Here is a 20,631-nt window from a genome sequence, read left to right as displayed (position 1 = left end):
GGCAGCCGGCCAAAATCAACATACATCTTAATAATTCAAGCCTCATGATTTGTAATCAGCTCTGAGAATATATAATAATTCATAATCAGAGGCAATAATTCGTAATCACTACTTAAATGCAGGCTCTCTTTTAATAGAGTTTTAAAGTAAGTGTCAATGCTCCTACCCGAAAGTGTAGAGAAACTCAGAAAGAATATTCAGAGGAAAATCGAAGCATCTAACGTTAACTTACATGTATTTGGAAATGTGACGATAGCACTTTATTAACTCTATGTAAACAGTGTGACTCAGCATAATATTTTCCAATCCGATGCCCCGTTGTTTGTGTTTGATTTTTTACACTTATTTTGTGGGCGGGGCCCGGGCGGCTGTCTGCGGGATCCGGCGGGCCCACGGTTTGATTCAGTTCAGTCCTGGTCCCGGCAGAAAAATGTGCCAGATCCAAGCCGTAACCTACTCGTGAAAACATCGACAGGGCCCCTGCTGGGATTAAATCCACAGGGGGCGGAACCGACCCCAAGATCGAAACAGTTAGCCCCCGAGTCCCCGGCCGGGGCCCCGCAAGAAATCTCGGGAAAAAAGGCCTGCTTCATAGCGGTTTGTTTTGAAATGTGACTGTAGCATGGCCGTGTCCGTGAAAGCCGGCCTCCCCCCGACTTCAGATCCCGGACGGGGCCTTGAACGGCTGCCACGACTTCAAAGCCCGCCCGGGACCTCGGATCGACTACACCCCGTGCGGGCCCCTTGGAAAATCATGTGACTGAGGCATATATCGACACGATTTTAGGTCTTTTCCATTGAAAACAATGACCTAAACAGCTTGTACAAGGATATACGAGCACCATTTAACGTTGCCTAAACGGTAACGGCACAGGAAAACAAGGAAAGCGTTACTTTGGTTGACATGATGAACGGACGCCGGACGGGACGTGGCCGATGTGTAACCCTCTCACGCCTCCGTATGGAATAATCCAACCACGTTAAAGGGGCGTTCCTTCTTTCTGTTAAGGAAGCCGCCTTCAGCGGTTTGAAGATTCTGCTTCCTATGGTTGTAGGGTTTTCTACATATACACTATATACAACCCAATATCTATAATAGCAGATGAGCAGATGTATAATCTAACTTTTAGGCATGCTTTTAGATTCCTTAGTTTACACAAGAAGTATCCGGTCAGAATATAATTTCGTTACACAGTATGCGAAACCCCTATATGTAAAGTTGACGTTACTAGCTTGGGTCAACAGTCAAAGGGTAAAGGCGATCACAAGTTAGCAGAGTTTCTTTTTGTTTCGCTAGTTCATCCAGTTTTCTTGTTTTCCATAGCTTTAGATCAAGTCAGGTCTTCAGAAATGGGCTGATTTATGAAGGGAACGGTACCAGTAAATTGTTTAAGTTCATAGATAGGGTGCTGTAGACAGAATTTGAAGACAAACGCGACTTGAAACCCAAGTTGAAAACCGTGATGGGGAGGGGTAAACAACAGAACGGTCCCACCCAGACCGCTGCTGCTGCTAACGGCGGCAGGACCCTGACGAAGGCGCGGCACCAGGGCGGAGGGACGCCCGCGGAGCTCGGTCTTCACGTGTGGGGCGTTTTTGCTGCTGTTGTGGCGCTAACTCTTGGCACAAGATTCTACAAACTAGAGGAGCCTGATCATATATGGTAAGGATGTCAACTGTTCCAGCATGCAAATGTAGAGTAACGTTACTTGCCACGATTTCTATATATACCCCTTTCTGCACATTGCTCAGCAGCAAACAAAGCAGTAGCAAACCTGTCTTTATTCCAAACGTGAGAACAAATCATCAATACATGACTATTTTGTAACTCATATACTGTTAATACTTATTGATAATATTTTGTAGTCATAATTTTAGGACAGAATAGCCTTGTAGTATTGTGGATTTATTGCCAATTTGTACCAAGGACATTATACACATAATGTCCTTGATTGTACCATGTACGATTGTCAAGCAATAAAGTCCATTCATTCACTACAAGAACAACCTAAAACATTTAATTATGCCTTTATGGTCTGGATATAAACTGGTCCACATATGTTCAAACTGCTGCAAATGATTTTGATTAAAATTTTTTTATTAGTTTGAATGTGATGTCAGTTCAAACTCTCTTTTGTATTGTTTCAGTTGGGATGAAACTCATTTTGGAAAGATGGGCAGCTACTACATCAATAGGACATTCTTCTTCGATGTTCATCCTCCTTTGGGGAAGGTAAGTAGCAAGCATGGCACAAATGTACTTTATATAGTACAAAATGAATTGCTTATGTGCTCTCAAAATTCCACCTATTTTCATTCTTACAGCAATTCAGTGACTGTTTCTTCCAGTCGTCACAGAACCAGTGGAGACTTTGCACTCACAGCAACCTTACTAGCCATTTTTGAGCTACATTGTAATGTGAAAAAAGCTAATATATGTTGTAAATCAGAAAAGTTTCATAATAATAAGTGCTCTTATTATTAATAAGTGATAATAATAAGTGCTCTAATAAAACCACTGTAAAAGTTTCAGAATTTACAGTGGGAAGAAATCTGTGAACAAAAACGGAACTTGTAACAATTTCTAGATGACAACAGATCTAGAGTCAATAGCTTATAATATAGTGCCACCTTTTGTTCTTTCTTGCTTTTCCTCTAGATGTTGATAGGACTTGCCGGGCACCTGACTGGTTATGATGGTGCTTTTCCTTTTGAGAAGCCTGGAGACAAATATGGAGACACCAAATATGTCGGCATGAGAAGTGTGAGTGTCTTGTGTGCTTTGTTCAAACTTGAAAAAGTGTTTTCTTGTTGATGATGTTAATTACGTACTACCATGTTAGGTTATCTTATTTGAACCACATAAATGATGCAATGGCAAGACCAATGAGTCATTTGGCAGAGGCAGTTTAAAAAAAAAAAAATGGAACATACTGCTTAACTCTCACCTAGCAGTTATGAGAAAGATTATTAATGGTAGTTGAACACACACTACTACCAGTGGACAAGCCTCCTACTGTAGTGCTTGCAAAAGCTGTGTTGCCAAGGGCTAAAGAACCAGAGATTGGCATTTGATCCCAGGAATGGGTCAGCTTCGACATGTTGTGAGGGATTGCAGTCATTTTGGTTGGTGGTGTAAAGCTGGCAAGCCCATATATGAGGGAGCCCCAGGCATATGTCTGGAGTACCAAACCTCTGCAAGTACGTAAAAGAACCCAAAACACTTGTTGAAAACATTAGGGGTGACTCAAGCTGTAGCAAAGCTACATTTCAGCTACATGTACTTAAGGCACCGTGCTTAGTTGAGGATAACCATTTTACCTTTTTTGTTTAGTTCTGTGTGAGTCTGGGCTCCACTGTGGTTCCCCTGGCCTTCCTGACAGTATGGGAGCTGACATGGTCTCTACCTGCTGCTACTCTGGCTGCTGCTTTGCTGCTTTTAGGTGAGATGTGAGAGCTCACAGATTTGTGGTTGAAACAGTTCTATAGTACTGTAGTAATACAATTCGTGGTGTTATGGATTCGCAGTATTTAAGCCATCACAAAATCTGCAAAGATAAAACTACCTTATTAGCCTCTGCATTTCCTGTACTTCTATATAAGAGTATATAATGAATTCCCACTGTTTATATACGATAGTTTATATGGAGAGAGAAACATTTCTGTTGGCATTATCAGTATGTTTACTTTTTTCATGTGTACTAGTATCCTTGTGTCCATACCTTAGTACCTCATGTACTGTAGGTATAAAATTTAATAGATTACAACAAGAACATGTTCTTATGCTGATTTCGAATTGTATGCTGTTTGTTAATATTTGACACCTTACAATGCTTTTTTGACATGATATTTAAATTGTATTCATGTTGAATTTTCTTTGAATAGATAGAATCATTCTGTGTCTTTGGGTCCCCAGATATTCAGTTATTACTAATGTCTTGTGTTCGATCAGTTCCCAAAATAACCTCTTCGGTTGTGCAGATTTCACTGTTATCTTACATGGAATTCTATGTGCTCTCCAGACACAGGTTGCCTTACCCTGTCCCAGTATATCCTCCTGGATCCCATCATGCTTTGCTTCATCATGGGGGCAGTCTTCTGTCAGTCCAAATTTGACTCTGTCAGTAACAGGTAAAAATACTTATTTTGCATACATGTACCTGAACTGGTTATCTGCATCAGCAAATTTAATCTGCACCACCCAGATTTTTGGAAACATGGATCACATAAAAAACGTTCCAGAAACTACTGCCAATTTTCTTTAACATTGTCATTCAAAATGTACAGATGTTACTGTCAATACACAACACATACATAAATCCAGTACTAGTATATAGACCAGTGCAGGTAAGGTGCTGGTAGACATCAGAAATACCTGCACAGCTCCAATTTTACCTTCACTAACCTGCAGGTGGTATTTTGAGCGCTGGAGATGTTACAGAGAATATGTATCTAATTTCCTTCATGATTATGTGACTCCAGACCATTCTCCGTGTGGTGGTGGGTGTGGATGTGTGGAGCGGGCTGTTTCATTGCCCTGGCCTTCAGTGTGAAGTTTGTGGGACTCTTCATCATCCTGTGGGTGGGGCTGAAGACAGTCAGCGACCTCTGGGACCTGCTGGGGGACCTGACCTTACCGCTGGTAGGTATTTTCACTTCTGGGAAGTATTGTTTTGGGTGGCTTTTGTTTCAGTTTGTGTGTTTGGGTTCCACAGTTGGAAGGATGATGAAGTGACAAGACTTGATTTCACTGAAAATGCTAATGTTCTGTTGTTGGGTCTCAAACTGTGCTTTTTTTTTCTGCCAAGCTTGTCATTTTCAAACACTTCTTGGCGAGAACCGTGTGCCTTATAGTCCTGCCAGCAGCCATCTATATCACCTGCTTTGCCATTCATTTCCACACACTGTACAAAAGGTGCGTATACACTAAGTAGTAATACATGTACTATACATATTGTACCATATAGTATTTTTTTACTACATTAAGAAAAGTTGTCTTCACCATCAACTAGTACTTAAAAGCCAAAAATGTAGATAATTTGAACACTGAATCTTATTTCTTAGGGTATTGAAAACAGAAAATAGATTTGATCTTCTGAAATACTTGAAGGATTGTTCTGATACAACATTTAACAAATAAGGCTCATAGTGATAGAAACTGCTCATTTAATGATACCTGTATTTGCTTACAGGGTAACTGTGGCAAAAATGATTTGTAGTATCAAATAGTTCTGAATTCAACATTACATACTTTGGTCTTGTATGTATTCAAAAGCCTTAAAAAAAGTAAGAAAGTCATCATGGCTACACGATGCTTTATTCATGTTTTGATCACAATGATTGTCATTCCATCTCAGTGGCTCAGGTGATGGTTTCATGAGCTCAGCCTTTCAGTCTACACTAGAAGGGAACAAGCTGTACCAGGCAAATATGCCGGAAGGTGAGATGGTTTTGTTTTTGGCTTTCCATCCCTCTGACCTAGGGATTGACAACTCGCATGCAGAACTACTGGTACAGAACAGCTATGTGTGTTCATGTGATCCCCTAAAAATGCAGAAAAATGAGTTGAAGCCCTGGTTATGTAACCCCTCTGAAGTTGTGCCTGGTTGGTTACAGACATAGCGTATGGTTCCACCATCACCCTGAAGAACTACCGGCCTGCGGGTGGCCTGCTCCACTCACACTGGCACCTGTACCCAGAAGGCCTAGGGGCACAGCAGCAGCAGGTACATACGTAAATACCCTTTGTCTTACTGTAGTTTTAGAATTCTTAGCAGTGTTTTCATTTTCAGGACAGAAGTACTGTTTGTATGTGTATTAATCCAGACTATGATGTAATTCAGTCAGGTACTTCCCTCTGATCATACAGTTCTAAAACACTGCGGATATCCAAAACATTGTTTGCGGATATCCAAAACATTGTGAATGCTTTCCAAATGGGTACAACCTTAAACTTTTCAAGTCTAGGATGAACAAACATCTGTCTCTACAGTTCCATAATGTAACCCTAAACATGTAAGTGGTTTGTATGAGCCTTGTTTTGAGGTGAAAATTGAAGTTGATAAAGAAAATGTCCTGAAGTGTAAAATCTCTTGTTTAGTTTCTAATTTTTGCAAATTTGTACAAATGCTCTTTCTGTTTCTTCAGATAACAGCTTACACACATAAGGATGACAACAACCTTTGGATTATCAAGAGATATGACAGAAACCCAAGTAAGTAAAATGTTACATGTAACGTTACATATTCTTGCTTTTCATCATGTTTTTCAAGAAACTTAGAAAGGTTTTAAAATTTGTTGTAAGGCCATCATTGAGTGCATGAGTTTACTTCAATTTTTGTTTATTTGTTACAGAACTGTTTTTTAGATTTCCAGGCAATATTATCAAATTAGACCCAAAAAGTCATATATTTTCATAATTTTTCATTTATCCAACAGTTGCTGAGGATCCTGTACAGTTTGTAAAGAACGGTGACCTTGTTCGACTGGAACATGTAGCGTGAGTCATAAAAAAAATTATCATTCTCATAAGCGTAGTTACTTAGTCTTCACATTTCCAACATATGATAATGCTAGTTATCACACAGTCTGGAGCACCTGTACCAAACGTTACCACGGCCCAGGTATGATGTAATAGAAGTCATCTCTAATCTATCCTTTGATAAAAAACCTTTCCAACTATAAGGTTGGTTTCCACGCAAGCATTATTTTGATAGAAGACCACTCTTTCCGTGACTACAGGACTCAGAGAAATCTCCACACACACCAAGAACCTGCACCCATCACCAAGAGACATTTCCAAGTCACTGGGTATGGAGAGGTAAGGTTTTACACATAATGTTACATGTATTGTATCCATAAGGGCTGCAACAATCATCTTGCAAGTCTTTGAAATGTCCACAAAAGTTCAGAATTTCCTGTGTCTGATGCTGTGAGTTCTCTGGCAGTAAATATCACATGAATGGAAAGGTACAGGTCTAATATTATTTTTTAAAGTCTGTTTTAGCAGATGTGTTTCTTAATCCACAATGTCTACATGGTGTTGAGTGACCAGAGCCCAATAATGATTCACTCTCCTTATAATGAGTTATACTTATAGTGATTTTTATCACACCAATTGAATACATTGTGTCCTTGCCTTTCCCAAGGACATAATGTCTCAATGTATAGCTGGGGATCAAACCCAGGACCTCTCAATCCTATTAAAAGTTGGACCACCTAGCTATTGATGCCACATTGATTGCTTAACTGAATCTGTATGAGAAGTCCCCACTTTTCTTCTCATTGAGCATTGTGAACATGTAAAGTTTATTGCACTTTTTATTTTCAACATGTCCTGTTGTCAGAATGGAACAGGGGACATAAATGACATCTGGAAAGTGGAGGTGGTAGGAGGGGCAGAGAAGAGCCGGATCAAGACGGTCAGGTCCAAGGTCAGGTTCATCCACTACATGACAGGCTGTGCCCTCCACTCACACTCCAAGACTCTCCCCAAATGGTGAGGTTACCACAGTGACTGTACCTTTACCCTGCACACACCTATCTGGCTGCTTAAGCTTATTTTCTGATGGAGATGTTTTTAAGAAAAGGGAGGTTCACAATCAAGACTGTGCATATGCAATGTGTGTGTTGTGCGTACTATGTCAAAGTTGAAGACCCTGTAAACATCTGTACATTACATGAATGTAAGGTTGGTCTGACATGTTTTGTTTACGTTTCGGGGGCCCTCTGCTTTGGCACTGGGCATGTGCAGTCTTAATCATAAATATCCTTATTGACTTACATGCTACTGTGAATTAATGGAAATTTTGGGATACTGTGAAAATGAATAGTTTGCTCTGTCTGTAATTTTAAAGAGCCTTCACAATGTGTGAACTATTCAGAAGTGTTCCTCTCGCATCAGAAACATGTTTGCAAATAGTTTATTTGTGATTAGTCAGACTGCGGATTCTATTTTATAATGTATTATCATGTTTATACTTGAATTTTCTAACACTTACGGCTACTTTGTGATCAATGACGTATTTCAGGTAATATTGATTTACCATATTCGTGCACCTGCTATGTCATTGGAAATAAAAATCTGAATCTGAAGAGTACCTGTTGGGTTGTTGGTAACCCAGGGGCTGGGAACAGCTGGAAGTGACCTGTAACCCCTTCACCAGGGACAAGAACAACCTGTGGAACATAGAGGATCACATCAACAATCAGTGTGAGTGGTGCCAAGATTGTGCTCTGGAGTTTTAACCTTTCTAATGCTGCTGCTGTCATTTGTCAAAGATGTGAAATACATACACCCAACACATGTAAATGACATTGAGACATTCTTTGGTTTGTTTGTATTTCTGTCGAGTATAGATGTGAAGTTAGGGATGGGAGACTAACAATCAAGTTGATGTGCTAAAGGCTGAACACATTTACTGATCACTTTTATTCATGGCAAAATGTGATTAACATGTCCAAGACGCCATAGAAAAAGTGGGTTTAGATTGTGTCTCTTTTATTTGAGATTATCTTATACAGACAAGTTGCTGTGTTGAGATTTCCCTCGGTAAATATTCTTTCTTCCCTCAGTACCCAACGGTACCTTTGCGGTGTACCAGCCGTCATTCCTGGGTAAGCTGCTGGAGTCACACGCAGTCATGGTACAGGTCAGTAACTTTAAATGTGGAAAGAAACACCTGATGTGTTGTATTGCATTGAGTCACTCCATCCTAGAGCACCACATGATTAGCTTTGATAACTTCTTTTAACATTATGGTGATGGGAAAGTAACACCCAAACCCAATACTATGCTACAGGCTCCACTCCCGAGGTGTTGCCAGAAATAAATGTAAATGTGTTGGAATGTTAGAACTGTTCATTTTCTCCCCTGTAGGGAAACAGTGGACTGAAGGCAAAAGAAGGGGAGGTTACATCACAACCTTGGCAGTGGCCTCTCAACTACAGGGTAAGCTGGGACCAGTATAGCCATCTGGCACCTCTCTAGCCAAGACTCAATATATATTTTTATTTGTGTTAATCAATGTTTCCTTATTAGATAGATGGTGAGAAGTCACAGTTTTGAATGTAAGCAATTTTGCATTTTGACAGGGACAGCGATTTTCAGGTGTGAATGCAACAGACTACAAAGTGTACCTCCTAGGAAATCCTGTGAGTTACGCTAACTTCATATGCCTAGTACTCACTACTAGTAGTATTTTTTTCCAAATCTTCAGCATGTTTCTGTAGGATGGTCATTGCTGCTAACCAAATCATCTTTAGAATTACATGTGAATGAGTACATGTTCTTTTTATTTCGCCTTTTCTTCAGCTTCTATTTTTAGTATGTAACGTTACATGATTCATCAGAATAATCTTGTCATCCATGATGATTTCATGAGAAATGTAACATGCTCTGTGTACATCAGGTTATCTGGTGGGGTAACCTAGCCTCGCTGGCAGGGGCTATGCTGGTGTTTCTAGTGGAGGCTGTCAGGACACAGAGGGGGTTTGTGGACCCTCCACCCCTGGCAGGTACGAGTGCAGCTACTGACTGAACTACATGCTGTTGAGCAATGGTATTTATCTGTGACAAAAAAATAATATTTTGTCTTGCATGCTTTAACAGTTGTTAGTAAGAAACCCTATATATCATTGTGCAGTAACCCATACTGTGACAGTCCTGACATCCATATGTAAGGAATAAAGCAGAGTCCACATCTGTCATAAACAATACAAATGATACAAAGCTATAGGTCCAATTATAAAACAGTTGTGTTTCATCACTAGAATGTAGCTCTGAATGTTGAGGTAGGGAGGCTTCCATTTTCTTCTGCATCATACAAAACTGTCTGTCAGTCAGTTTGTTCATAATGTATAAAGATGTCTTTGCAAAGATGTACTCTTTCAAGGTTATCGATTTAGACAGAGATGTTTTCAAAAGGTTAAGACCATGTCTTTGCTATTATTCCAGAAAAGAAGTGCAGTACACTGTCAGCAGCGCGGTGGATGGCTATGGGCTGGGCCCTGCACTACCTGCCATTCTACTTCATGGGAAGGGTTCTGTACTTCCACCACTACTTCCCAGCCATGCTCTTCCAGTCCATGCTCACAGGTACAAACATTTAACTGTCAGCATGCAAAGGTAGCCATTTAGCACCAAATTTCTATTGGTTATACCATTAGGCAGCAGGGAGGAGGTTAAAAACTGCTAGTGTTGTTTCTTTCTCTCTACCTTCAATGCCCAGTCTTTGATTAGCAAATTGCAACATGCAGCTCTAGTTAATATCACTAGGGGGTGCTTCACTGACATGTAGATTGCTGTCATGTTTTATAATTATGACATTTTGAATGTATTTATCATTCCAGCTATCATGTATGACTACTTTCTGCTAGTTGTGGAGCATAAGACACAACCCAGAATCCACAGAAGAATACATCAATGGGGGACAGCTTTTATTTTTGTTATCATATTGTACAGGTAAGAAATCCGTGCAAAATCAATATTGATGAAAATGTGTTATATTGACTGAACATTACTGACATTTTCAACAAATTTAAAGGTGAAATAGAGAGTAGTAGTGTTGTTATCTACTTTAGATCTTGAAACATTTGTGGTGGGTTTTATGTTCATAGTTTTCGCAGGGATCTGTAATAATGCACTGTGTGTGTCCACTGCAAACTTTTTTAAAAACACTGTGAACACCATCAGTGAAATAAATTCAACTTGAAGCTCACAGTATTCACAGTATTTGTTGTTCTCTTGTAGCTTCTACCTGTTCCACCCCTTGTCCTATGGCATGTTCGGTCCCCTGGCAGACAACGAAACCAGTCCCATGTATGGGCTGAAGTGGATGGAATCATGGGAAATATGACAATGGAATTATGGGAAATATAACAAAGGAATCATGGGAAATACAACAATGGAATCATGGGAAATATAATAACTTTAATAATCAGTGAATTTTATGAAGCCTGAACTGTCAGCAGATACTGATAATGATGAGGATGTATGTGTAACTTATTTTTCTGACAGAAAAGTGTAACAGTTAGAATATAAATGTTTCCATAAGAATTTGTTGCATATGAGGTATGTGTATAAATCAACATTCATCATAGTACACTTGTTATTCATATCAAGACTGGTTTGGACAAAAGAAATACTGTCTTCAGATCTATATGTTAGAAGCATGACACATGGTTCTACTTATCTCATGTATAGGCTCCAGCCATATAATGTAGAAATTGAAAGCAATGATATTTTTGAAAAGAGCATTTTCAGTGGGTTCATTCTGGTAACTTTCCTTGTAGCTGTACGAAAAAATATTTTAAAAGTGTCTGTATGAAATCCTCACAATGTGCATGGCAAGGCCAACTATAACAAAACTGTTTTAATGCAATATAACTGCCCTATCTACATGTAAGATATAGTTTTGAAAGTAGAGGCAAGTAGCATTAGCTAGTATCAATTTGACTTCTTTAATTAAAGTTTAGCTTTATTTATTTAGCTCTGGTGCTGAAGGCTCTCATATTGCAATAAACAAAGTAGCAATGGACTAACTAGTACTAGCTTTCCTAGAATTGTAATTAAAAGGTCTGTATTTTTTATACATATTCATGAACCTTTATCAGGATGTAACAAATGAAAATGATTTACTGTCATTTATAGTGACTATGTTTGACAATCATGTACTGAAGGAAAGACCTATCGTGACAGTTGGTACTAGTATTGGATTTTCTATAATGTATGCACCAACTAACATAGAGTCATATTCTATGCCCTTCATATGTTTTACACAGAATAAGTGGCCAAACAATAAACTTAACATTACATTCAAAAAAAGATTATTAGAAGTGGCGTCTTGATATCTTATATATTTTCAGGGTGAATTTCTAATAGTAAATATAGTCTCAATATTTTTACCCATTACTTAAATGAGCCTGTGTCACAAATATGTTACATATTTAAAAATTGTTACAAGCTGGACCACGGGTTTGATACATGCTACATGTACGTAGTATCCATTACATTTGTCAATGTCCCTCTTATAGGTCAGATGTACAAAACAGGAATTTTTTGCCCAGGAATACAGAACCACTTTATATAATTTCGCAATATCGGGCACAAATACATTGTTTTCTTAACATATAAAGTTAAATTTTATATTTACGAATGGCAGGTATTTTTTTAGAATACAACTACATTTTATAGTTGATGAACAAGCTGTTTCTTTAAATGTTTCATAGATTTTTTTGAACACATAAATCTTTAAAGGGTAATTGCGAGTGACAAAATGTACATTATAATTAGACAGTGAGAACAATATGCCTACCATGAAATTGTCTATTCTGTATAATTGTTGTTAGGTTTGACTTAATCTATTCTGCACGGTTTGTCACAGGAGCTATTTGACTGTTTTACATAAACATTTTTACCTACAATAACAATAACACAAAGTATTGTTAATACTACACATAATGTCACATTTATGTTGTCAGGCGTTCATACTGAATTCTCAGAAGTGTTTCTTGACAAGAATAATCATATATAAAAAGCGAACAATCTACATTGTATACAGCTCTCTTTCAACGGACTGTGACACAAAACGCCTGATATGCTGAAGTTTTCCCGCCAAATATGATCATCCTGGGAACGAGAAGATGGTGTCGCGCAACATCAAACGATCAGATGTTTTCTCCAGCTTTGCATTAAACAAGACGACTATACATACTACTTTACAAAATATCTCACCATAATTGGGCACATTCTGTACGGAAGATCGACAAAATGATATTTTACGGGCAGGTTTTGTCCAGGTTCTGTTGGTCCATGGCCCGCTGCATTCCTTTCTTCATGGTGGCTCCCACAATGCCGTACACCAGCACCCAGCCCTGTCTGATGTGGGGAGTCAGCTTGTCGCCCAGGTTGGTCTCCAGTGTGTATATCAAAGCCGCTCCTACAGTCTGTAAAATGCAGTTCGTTCGTTTTATTAAATCCTCCTTGTACATTGTGTGTGGATTTAATAGATTTTGGTTGATAACTGCAAACGCTAAAGCGGCATCACGAAGGGTAGGGTAAGTACCAGCAGTACCATTTTAAAGTCTGTCGCGTAGCCTAACCGGTATTTTAAACCTCTCGCTCTACCCACTAAGCTATATATATATGATTAGTCTCTAGAAGGAGGGTACTCTAAAATAGTTACTGTATGAGTTACTATTCAATAGTAGGAATTGCTCAAATCGACCGAATAATAGAGGAACAGAGGAACCGCTAATTGCAATGCTTTCATGTTTTTTCATCAGCCGAACTGCTAATTGTTATGAGTAAATGTTGTCCAGAGAAGGAAAGAAACCTCGAAAGATTTTCCCACACGTTTTGTTTGCAGAATAAATCCTCGCCTTGTTCGTTTTTCTGTAGATTTGACATGTACAAATAGCTACGATTACATTGTCCAAGTACTGAGATAAGGCTTACAGGGGGGCCACTTAAGTGTTGGCAAACATGCATCAACAGCCACGGTTGCTATACGAATTAACTTTCGTGTGATTAAACATTGAGTCAAGGGGGGAAATAAATGCACACTTGAACAGTAATGTTTTTTTAGCGAGCATAGATTCTTAACTATGTTTCAAGATCATACCAATAAAAGAAATGTTTGTACGTGTATTAGGGACCAAACCAAGGGGAACAGAGATCTACATTTAAGTGTATCATTGCGCTGGCAATAAACCTCATCCAGAATATTTCTGTTTTAGCTATTTATGGGCGGTACCCGAAACATAAAGAGACGCGTACGCCTGACAAATCGTGTTTTTCAAACGCTTCAAATATGAAATGATGCCAAAAAATATGCCACGAAATGGCAGTAAATGTGAATATCAGACAGATTTCCTCATCCAGAATATTTCTGTTTTGTTTTACCGACCTGAAATGTCATACATGTTTTAAATGTTGAACTTACGTCGAAGTAGCTGGGCTGCACGCCGTACTTGTGGTGCAGCGCCCCGAGCTCGGTCAGCACGGGCACGACGGCAGCCAGGTCCTCCAGGCTGTCCACCGCGGCGCCCACCGCCTCCATCACCCGCTCGCCGTGAGACCGCATCCGCTGGTCGTCCCGGCTCAACTCCCGGCCCTCGTCCGCGAAGTAGAAGAGTTTCTTCAGTTCCGGGTCCTCCTCAAATATCCTACATGGGCACGACGTACAGTTAGGTGACGTTTTTTTTGGCAAAAATGGATGGATTTTGTCGTGTTAAAGAAAGGATCGAGATATTCTCTGACTCATGCCCCACTGCATCCATGTCTCTTCACCACTGTTAACTGCCAATTGCCAAAACGGATAGATGTAAATTTGTCGTGTTAAAACGAAGAAAGGCTCGAGATATTCTCCGACTCAGAATATGCCGCACTGTCTCTGTCTCTTCCCCACTGTCAACTGCCATTTCTACTAAAAAGGAATGGACGAAAAATTCCATGTAGGAATATGTCTTAGCTAAAGTCAATCACCCTTATCGAGGAACTACTCATGACTGACCAACTATAAACAGGGCACAAAAAGCAACACCAAAAGTAATAGTCGTGCATAGTAACTAGCTTTTGGGCCACGATATTACATTTTGTTAGCCTCCTCACTGCCTAAAACCACCTGTATGCGCGCAAAAACGGGGCCATCTAAGGATACGTGAATCATTAGTATTACTCTCGCCAACCGGCCGGCCAGATTGAAAAGGACCGTACGGAAGTAATAATGAAAGGCAGTTCAATAAATCAATCAAAACGCAGCCCCACAACAAATGAGAATCGGGGTAGAGGAGAGCCGACGTGTAGTGGCCGCAGCGTGTGTTCTAGGTTAGTGTGTGATATTCTGTATCAAATACCGGCTGGTGCTTTGGATCAATACAGCGGTATCTCTTTACATTTTCAAACAGATCTTTGTGAATTTTGGTCAGTCCCCTGCAGCTATAGCATAAACGAAAAAGCTCTAGACCTATACTAATAAAATGCACGGCTCCGAAATGCTGTAGATAGTGAACATTCTACTTAAATTATTATACTTGCACATGAATTCTTATCTATCATGACTTTAAAAACTGCATTTTTGAAAATTTACGATAGACTTGAAGATAGATTCTTTGTCAGTTCTTTTCAAGTCATCAAAAATACAAATTTCTTATGATACGTGCTTAGTCTTGACATAATGATGCAGTAGGTAGTCTAATTGCTTACTTCATGAAGAGGTCTGCCCCCCTCTCGACCGGGTCCTGCGCCAGGACTGCCCAGGTCTCCTTGATGCCGAGGACCTGTTCCTGTGTCAGCGGGGCGCCGTGCTCACCTCCCGGCTCCTTCCCTCCCCCATACCCGTTCACCTGGTCCGTACCCTCTCCCGAGTCCGCTATCGTGCCCATCATGTGGCGGCGCGCGGAAAAGACTCAAGGCTGTTCCACCGGACTGTACAGTCTCACCTTGCCGGGGACTCAGACCCTGTGAGAGGATGCAGAAACGTACAGGTTACGGTCAGGTCAACTGATATCAGCGTACCATGCGTCCTGTGTTGATTGATTCTACCCAAGATCACACAGTGAAGCAAGCAGGCAAACTACGATATGGCATGTGGCATCGCTTGTGTTTCAGAAAACACTTTTGCACATTCCACCCGGCAGTTCTGTCCACAGCCCTGAGCTATAGGTATACCTTTAAAGCGCGATAAGGCTTGTGTGATCTATGTCAATATATCCCGCCACGGTGTTGCCAGTCCGCTACACGTGCACAGAATCATGATGCCGTGTAGGACGTCTCAAAGTTCACCTTCAGAAAAAACATAATCTGCCGTGCGACTAGGATATCCGTGCTTAATGATGATAAATCGCCTTCTAATGCCCTAATGCACATGTTCTGTGTCAACAATTTCAAAATATAAATTAGTTGGTACAATGGCGCGCGGTCATTCAAACAAAGGCATGCAATTGATTTTGTGAATGTTTGACAACTGTGTTCCACAAAATACAATATGTTTCTGTTGTACGGTGTTAACACATCTGTCGAGCAAAATGACACAATCATCATCCAAACTGCCCCATGCATGCCCTCCTTTTATGCACCTGACACTGACTTTATCCCTATGATAACCTGTTGAAAACTGATGTTCCACCAGGGGATGACTAGGTTTGTGATAAGATTTACAGTTGTCAAACCTTCTACATGTAGATGAGCGTTTAAAGTCACTGGGCTTTGAAAGTGGAATATAGATTAGATGGGAGTTTTTAGACTGTCAGGACAGCATTCTGTCGGTGCTCAATCTTGTTTCTGGGGTTGTTGAACTGTATTCCTATCCTTCTATATCGTCACAAACTGTCACTGGTTATTCCGATCGTTACTTGTGAGCTTTACAGGCAACATCTTTATAAACCCTTTAGTTCGTCCTGGACTACACCAACACAAAGGGAATGGGACTTAACCAAATTTATCAGGCCATAACAACCAACCCTTATAATAGAGACGGGGGGCTCCATAAACTTTCTGCAATTTAGTCCTCAGCTGACAGATTCACGTTTTCAATCTAGAGCTGCGACCTGTCCGTTCCTTTGCGTTGGAAATTGTGCACAGTTTAAGCCTGCTACAGAATGAATTCTACCAACACAGATGAACTTATAAATCGACCAGACTGGATAGCGTGTGAAGTCCATGTTGTGAGAGACCTTGCCCCTGGACCAAGAGGTTGGGACCAAGTCATTATGAATGCGTTTCTATCACCGTTCTGACATCGTATCCCAGGTCAGACCGCCACCGGCAGCTCGTCTTTTGTTGATCTGTCGGCATTACTGAAAAGTCCTCCCTGATGATGAATAATGGACGTTTTCCGATGCTGAACATCAAGAAGCCCTACAGGATTCCCGTAGAGTTTGAACCCAGACACTTTCTGAATTCATCATCTGACGAACGTATGCAAAAGGCGATTCGCCTCAATGTTGATGAAGGCTTTGAGAAGGGTGAATGTAAAAAGGAGATTTGGAATGACTTATCATGGTATTATTATGCAAGAAGGATGGTCTTAGCTATGGCCTAGGAGTATAGGCTTGTACTAGCGCGGATTTACGTACTAGTTGTAAACCAGGTCAGAAGACACAACGTGCGTGCAATCAAAATATCAAACACTGCGCTAAAGAATAACACTGTATTTTCACCAGTCCGTTGAAAAGCATTAAGAAGCCTGTGTTGATTATGACTGCGCTACTTTCCTACTAATCCAAAGAAAGCAAATTTTATCTTACTAATATGCCAAAGCATAAAAAAACTCAATGACATAGAGCACACAGTGAGTGTATCGTAGTGCCAAATCGTAGCCGGTTCTCTGCACATCCAGCTCACAGTGCAATCTTTCCTAATTAGAACTGCTGCGAACAGTGAAAGGGTTCGTTTCTGAATGACACATCTGATGAGTTGTAACCTAGAATCCAGACCGTTGCCAGGGCCCACGCACGCTCCAACATACCCCCAAGGAAATTTTGCCCCAGCCTCCATGGAAGTAGCCTGGGTGCCAGAGTGTTGCAAGGTTTCGGAGTACACACACTAGCTCCTCGGCTCCAGGGCTAACTTGTCCCTGAAAAAAATACCGTAGACACCCCTCAGGGTTAGATACTGAGAAGAGGCTAGCCTGTGTACTGGTCCTGCAGCTGAACAGTCTCGCTACCCTGGAAGGCCCTTTGGCAACAACGTTGTTGCAGTCAGGCTGGCAAAAGCTTATTAGGAGTTATTTATTTTATTTATTTCATCTTATAAACACCTGGGTAGCCTCTACAGCATAAGATTGCTGATTTCCAAGAGGGCCCAAGGTCACAAACAAATATAACATAACATAAAGCAAATTGTATAAAAGTAAATTATACAAAGTTGACTTATAGTTGGCCCGGTGAGGATAGAAGCTTATGGCGCCGTACATGGAAACCCTCTCTCCAGCCTTGGGATAGACTGGTAGCCAGACTAGATGAGATGTTTTTGCCATCCCTTGATTGCATTCGACCAATCCAATCCAGTCGATATCTATTGAAGATGGCGTCATTAAATGCGATCGGTTTGACGCTATTTATAGTAGTCAATTTTGTGTCAGCTCCAGACATTTGTTGTTTTACCACCTTGTGCATGTAATGTTATGTAGATAGATGGGAGGTTGTCCGTCCTACAGATATACATCAGTGAATTTTAATTAAAATGCCATAGTACAGGTCCTGGCTGTGGAATGCAGAAGAACGGCGTGCTTCATACATATTACCTAGCAACTGTACACCAACGGTCGCGATACAATGCATTTTCCTGTGCACAGGTTATGTAGGTCGCGGATGTATTGAAACAAGTAGCGATTTGTAAGAAGAACCTATTCTCCAAGCAGATCATTTTGGAGGCTACAAGATAGTATTAAATTGATATAGTATCGAATTGACGGCGCAGTATCCACTACGTCATCGAAATAAAGGATACCGGTACAAGAAAAGAAAGCCTGATAAAAACGCCTTAAAGATCTCACTGAATATTAAAGCCGAAGCTTGGAGAGCTACCGCAGATTGGTACTTCCTATGTTCATGGGAAATGAATTTACAAAGAGCGAGCACGCAACAGTCAGTATGTCCTAGATGAACGAAACATTCGCCAATGTAACCATGGAAACGGTCTGCATGTAATTTTTCTGAATACGTGTTTGTCCCGGCATAGCCCCGTGTACGTGGTCGACACAAAAAGATTCACAATGCAAGCAGCCAGTACGTTACGTTGGTTTAGCAGTTACAAGAAGACAAACACCTCACCTACCTTCTCATCATGATTCCAGGCTTCAGCAAACTTCAGGAGCGCCACGTTCTGGTAAACTGCCAACTCTCAAACTTGAACCGTAGAAATCCGCCGAGGACTGGAGACAAACCCTACATAAGCACGCAGTATCAAGGCGTGAATGCCTCTGCTGGTCATTAGAATCCGGTCCAGTGATAGGGATGGATGACTCGGTACTGTGTAATGACGAGTGGATGAGTGATACGCACGTAAGCGGAAACCCTCGGCGATTGGCACGGATTGGGAGCTAGGACACAGCCGGCAGAGTCACGTGCCTTGGAATACATTACAAGTTAGTATTGGAGGGGCTATCCTCAATTTCAAGCCACAGACTCATACATGTACATCTCATAAGGAATACATGTATGTTGTTATGCTCATACTATCACTTTACTAGTACAGTATTTTGGTCCACTACATGTACTCCGAATGACCGTTGTACAAAAGAGGACCGTTTTTGTCGTTTTTGAGTTATTTAATATCCATTTTTCATCAAACATAGAGAGTATAATACATAGTGGTGAACAACTCTATCTAGCACTAGCTAATTTTAGCTCCACCACTAATAAAGAAGTTTACAATCTATAACATTCAGTTATTCAGTACAATCGAGGTACGTTAAACGCCCTGACTCACTCGCTATGTTGTACTCTGAGTCAGGATTTAAAACTTTCTCATCCACTTTCGACAGCTCCAGAACAACTGTGACTGAATTCCATGTCCACACTATTCACGGATCATGTATAACATCGTATCATTCAAATTCTATTTCTGTGAGTTTTTTTTCATAAAATGTAATCGTTACACATCATTTATAATAGATGGGTAGCCTTTATTGTATATTCATGTCCTATTGGGGCTACGTTCAGTTAACGTATGATATTTTCAGCGTGATGATATCACTACATGTGATAGAGTCATTCACAACGGTTGCCACACAGATGAATGCATAATTCTATTCCTGTATAGGCGGTCGAAAGGTTTTAGTACCAATGTTGTCCAAGTTATTCCACTATAAAGCGGTGTTTTTTTATGAGTACATCATGAGAAACTGGACATTTGGGGACTCTTATGTCCTACACTCAAAGCAGATATATGATCCGGCTCAGTTGCAGAGTTGTACAAATTTTACGGCATTTAATAACGTTATATCTTTTAAGTAGTGCTACTTATTTTACTACTGGTATTTGCCTTCTCGCACTACTAAGAAAATCATAAGAAGGCGAACTTAATGTCGACAAAAACTTCAGAGACCTACATCTGCTTGGAGATTATTCTGCCCCGAGGCTTGTGCAGTTGCTACTGATTGACGTCGACAGTTTTTGACAGTCTATCAGTTTGCATAAGTACGTATATACATTCCCTTTAGTAACCCTTTATACCGCCCTCAGGTTAGCTTTGTATTACTTTCCCGTGGTCTCTGAGACGACCGTTCATCGCTTGTAGACCGTGTGCCTGGCCGATAAGAGGGTGGAACTTTCATTTCGGCAGAGAGTGTTTTGCGTCACGGCGGGTAATCCCTGAAGATGGCGAGTAGAGATAAACACGCGTCGTGACGCAGTTCTGCCGACAGAACCCACTATCGTAACCCTCCATCTGTACACTTTTTAAGCTTTCCCCATAAAACACCACGGTTCATATGGAAAACGCGAACGTGTCGACTGATGTGATATCAAAGGCATATGTCTGTCACCACCAGATAGGCCCACTACCTTCACTCACTACATGAAAAGCAATAACAAGAAATACTTTGATACAAGAACGCCGTCAGGCCCCGGTGCATATCTACGCTGTATTAAAGTGCAACAACCTATACTTTTCTGGATGGCATGATT

General features: G+C 40.6%; 3 protein-coding genes across 6 annotated transcripts in view; 1 reads left to right on the top strand and 2 right to left on the bottom strand.

Annotated features, from left to right (window-relative positions):
• Positions 1-1,167, bottom strand: part of LOC109488220 — a 10,658-nt gene extending 9,491 nt beyond the window's left edge. The window contains exons 1-2 of the mRNA XM_019792419.1: positions 1,057-1,167; positions 895-990 (exon numbers count right to left, since the gene is read on the bottom strand). Coding sequence (XP_019647978.1) covers positions 895-906 — 12 coding nt within the window. The 5' untranslated portion in view covers positions 907-990; positions 1,057-1,167. The remainder of the gene's footprint in view (positions 1-894; positions 991-1,056) is intronic.
• Positions 1,168-1,244: 77 nt separating this feature from the next.
• Positions 1,245-11,824, top strand: LOC109488233 (protein O-mannosyl-transferase 2-like). 2 transcript variants are annotated; one of them, XM_019792444.1, is made up of 21 exons: positions 1,245-1,663; positions 2,149-2,233; positions 2,660-2,764; positions 3,335-3,443; positions 4,023-4,131; positions 4,483-4,642; positions 4,809-4,915; positions 5,358-5,440; positions 5,617-5,726; positions 6,148-6,214; positions 6,439-6,499; positions 6,742-6,820; positions 7,347-7,498; positions 8,124-8,212; positions 8,575-8,651; positions 8,879-8,950; positions 9,094-9,153; positions 9,411-9,516; positions 9,956-10,096; positions 10,351-10,462; positions 10,751-11,824. In XM_019792444.1, the coding sequence occupies exons 1-21, from the start codon at positions 1,464-1,466 to the stop codon at positions 10,854-10,856; spliced, it is 2,190 nt and encodes a 729-aa protein (XP_019648003.1). In that variant the 5' UTR covers positions 1,245-1,463; the 3' UTR covers positions 10,857-11,824. The 2 variants fall into 2 exon arrangements, with proteins under 2 accessions (XP_019648003.1, XP_019648004.1); XM_019792445.1 differs by lacking the exon at positions 9,094-9,153.
• Positions 11,825-11,935: 111 nt separating this feature from the next.
• On the bottom strand, positions 11,936-19,034 carry LOC109488235 (neuroglobin-like). Of its 3 annotated transcripts, none has more exons than XM_019792448.1 (4): positions 18,775-19,034; positions 15,206-15,460; positions 13,944-14,166; positions 11,936-12,945 (listed from the first exon to the last, which is right to left on the bottom strand). In XM_019792448.1, the coding sequence occupies exons 2-4, from the start codon at positions 15,385-15,387 to the stop codon at positions 12,778-12,780; spliced, it is 573 nt and encodes a 190-aa protein (XP_019648007.1). In that variant the 5' UTR covers positions 15,388-15,460; positions 18,775-19,034; the 3' UTR covers positions 11,936-12,777. The 3 variants fall into 3 exon arrangements, with proteins under 3 accessions (XP_019648007.1, XP_019648005.1, XP_019648006.1); XM_019792446.1 differs by having other exon boundaries at positions 18,779-19,034; XM_019792447.1 differs by lacking the exon at positions 18,775-19,034 and adding an exon at positions 15,671-15,746.
• Positions 19,035-20,631: the final 1,597 nt, after the last annotated feature.

This window comes from Branchiostoma belcheri, unplaced genomic scaffold (genome assembly GCF_001625305.1).
Source record: "Branchiostoma belcheri isolate BF01 breed outbred unplaced genomic scaffold, Haploidv18h27 scaffold92, whole genome shotgun sequence".
Lineage (NCBI taxonomy): Eukaryota > Metazoa > Chordata > Leptocardii > Amphioxiformes > Branchiostomatidae > Branchiostoma > Branchiostoma belcheri.
Note: the sequence above shows the minus strand (reverse complement) of the source record. Positions and strands in the feature narration are given on the sequence as shown.

Coding starts and splice junctions, on each gene's coding strand:
- LOC109488235 (XM_019792448.1), bottom strand. CDS start 15,387: ATGATGGGCACGATAGCGGACTCGGGAGAGGGTACGGACCAGGTGAAC. Junction 14,167..15,205: donor GGGGCAGACCTCTTCATGAA/GTAAGCAATTAG, acceptor GTGCCCATGTAG/GATATTTGAGGAGGACCCGG. Junction 12,946..13,943: donor TGCAGCCCAGCTACTTCGAC/GTAAGTTCAACA, acceptor TGCATTTTACAG/ACTGTAGGAGCGGCTTTGAT.
- LOC109488233 (XM_019792444.1), top strand. CDS start 1,464: ATGGGGAGGGGTAAACAACAGAACGGTCCCACCCAGACCGCTGCTGCT. Junction 4,132..4,482: donor TTTGACTCTGTCAGTAACAG/GTAAAAATACTT, acceptor ATGTGACTCCAG/ACCATTCTCCGTGTGGTGGT. Junction 8,951..9,093: donor AGTGGCCTCTCAACTACAGG/GTAAGCTGGGAC, acceptor GCATTTTGACAG/GGACAGCGATTTTCAGGTGT.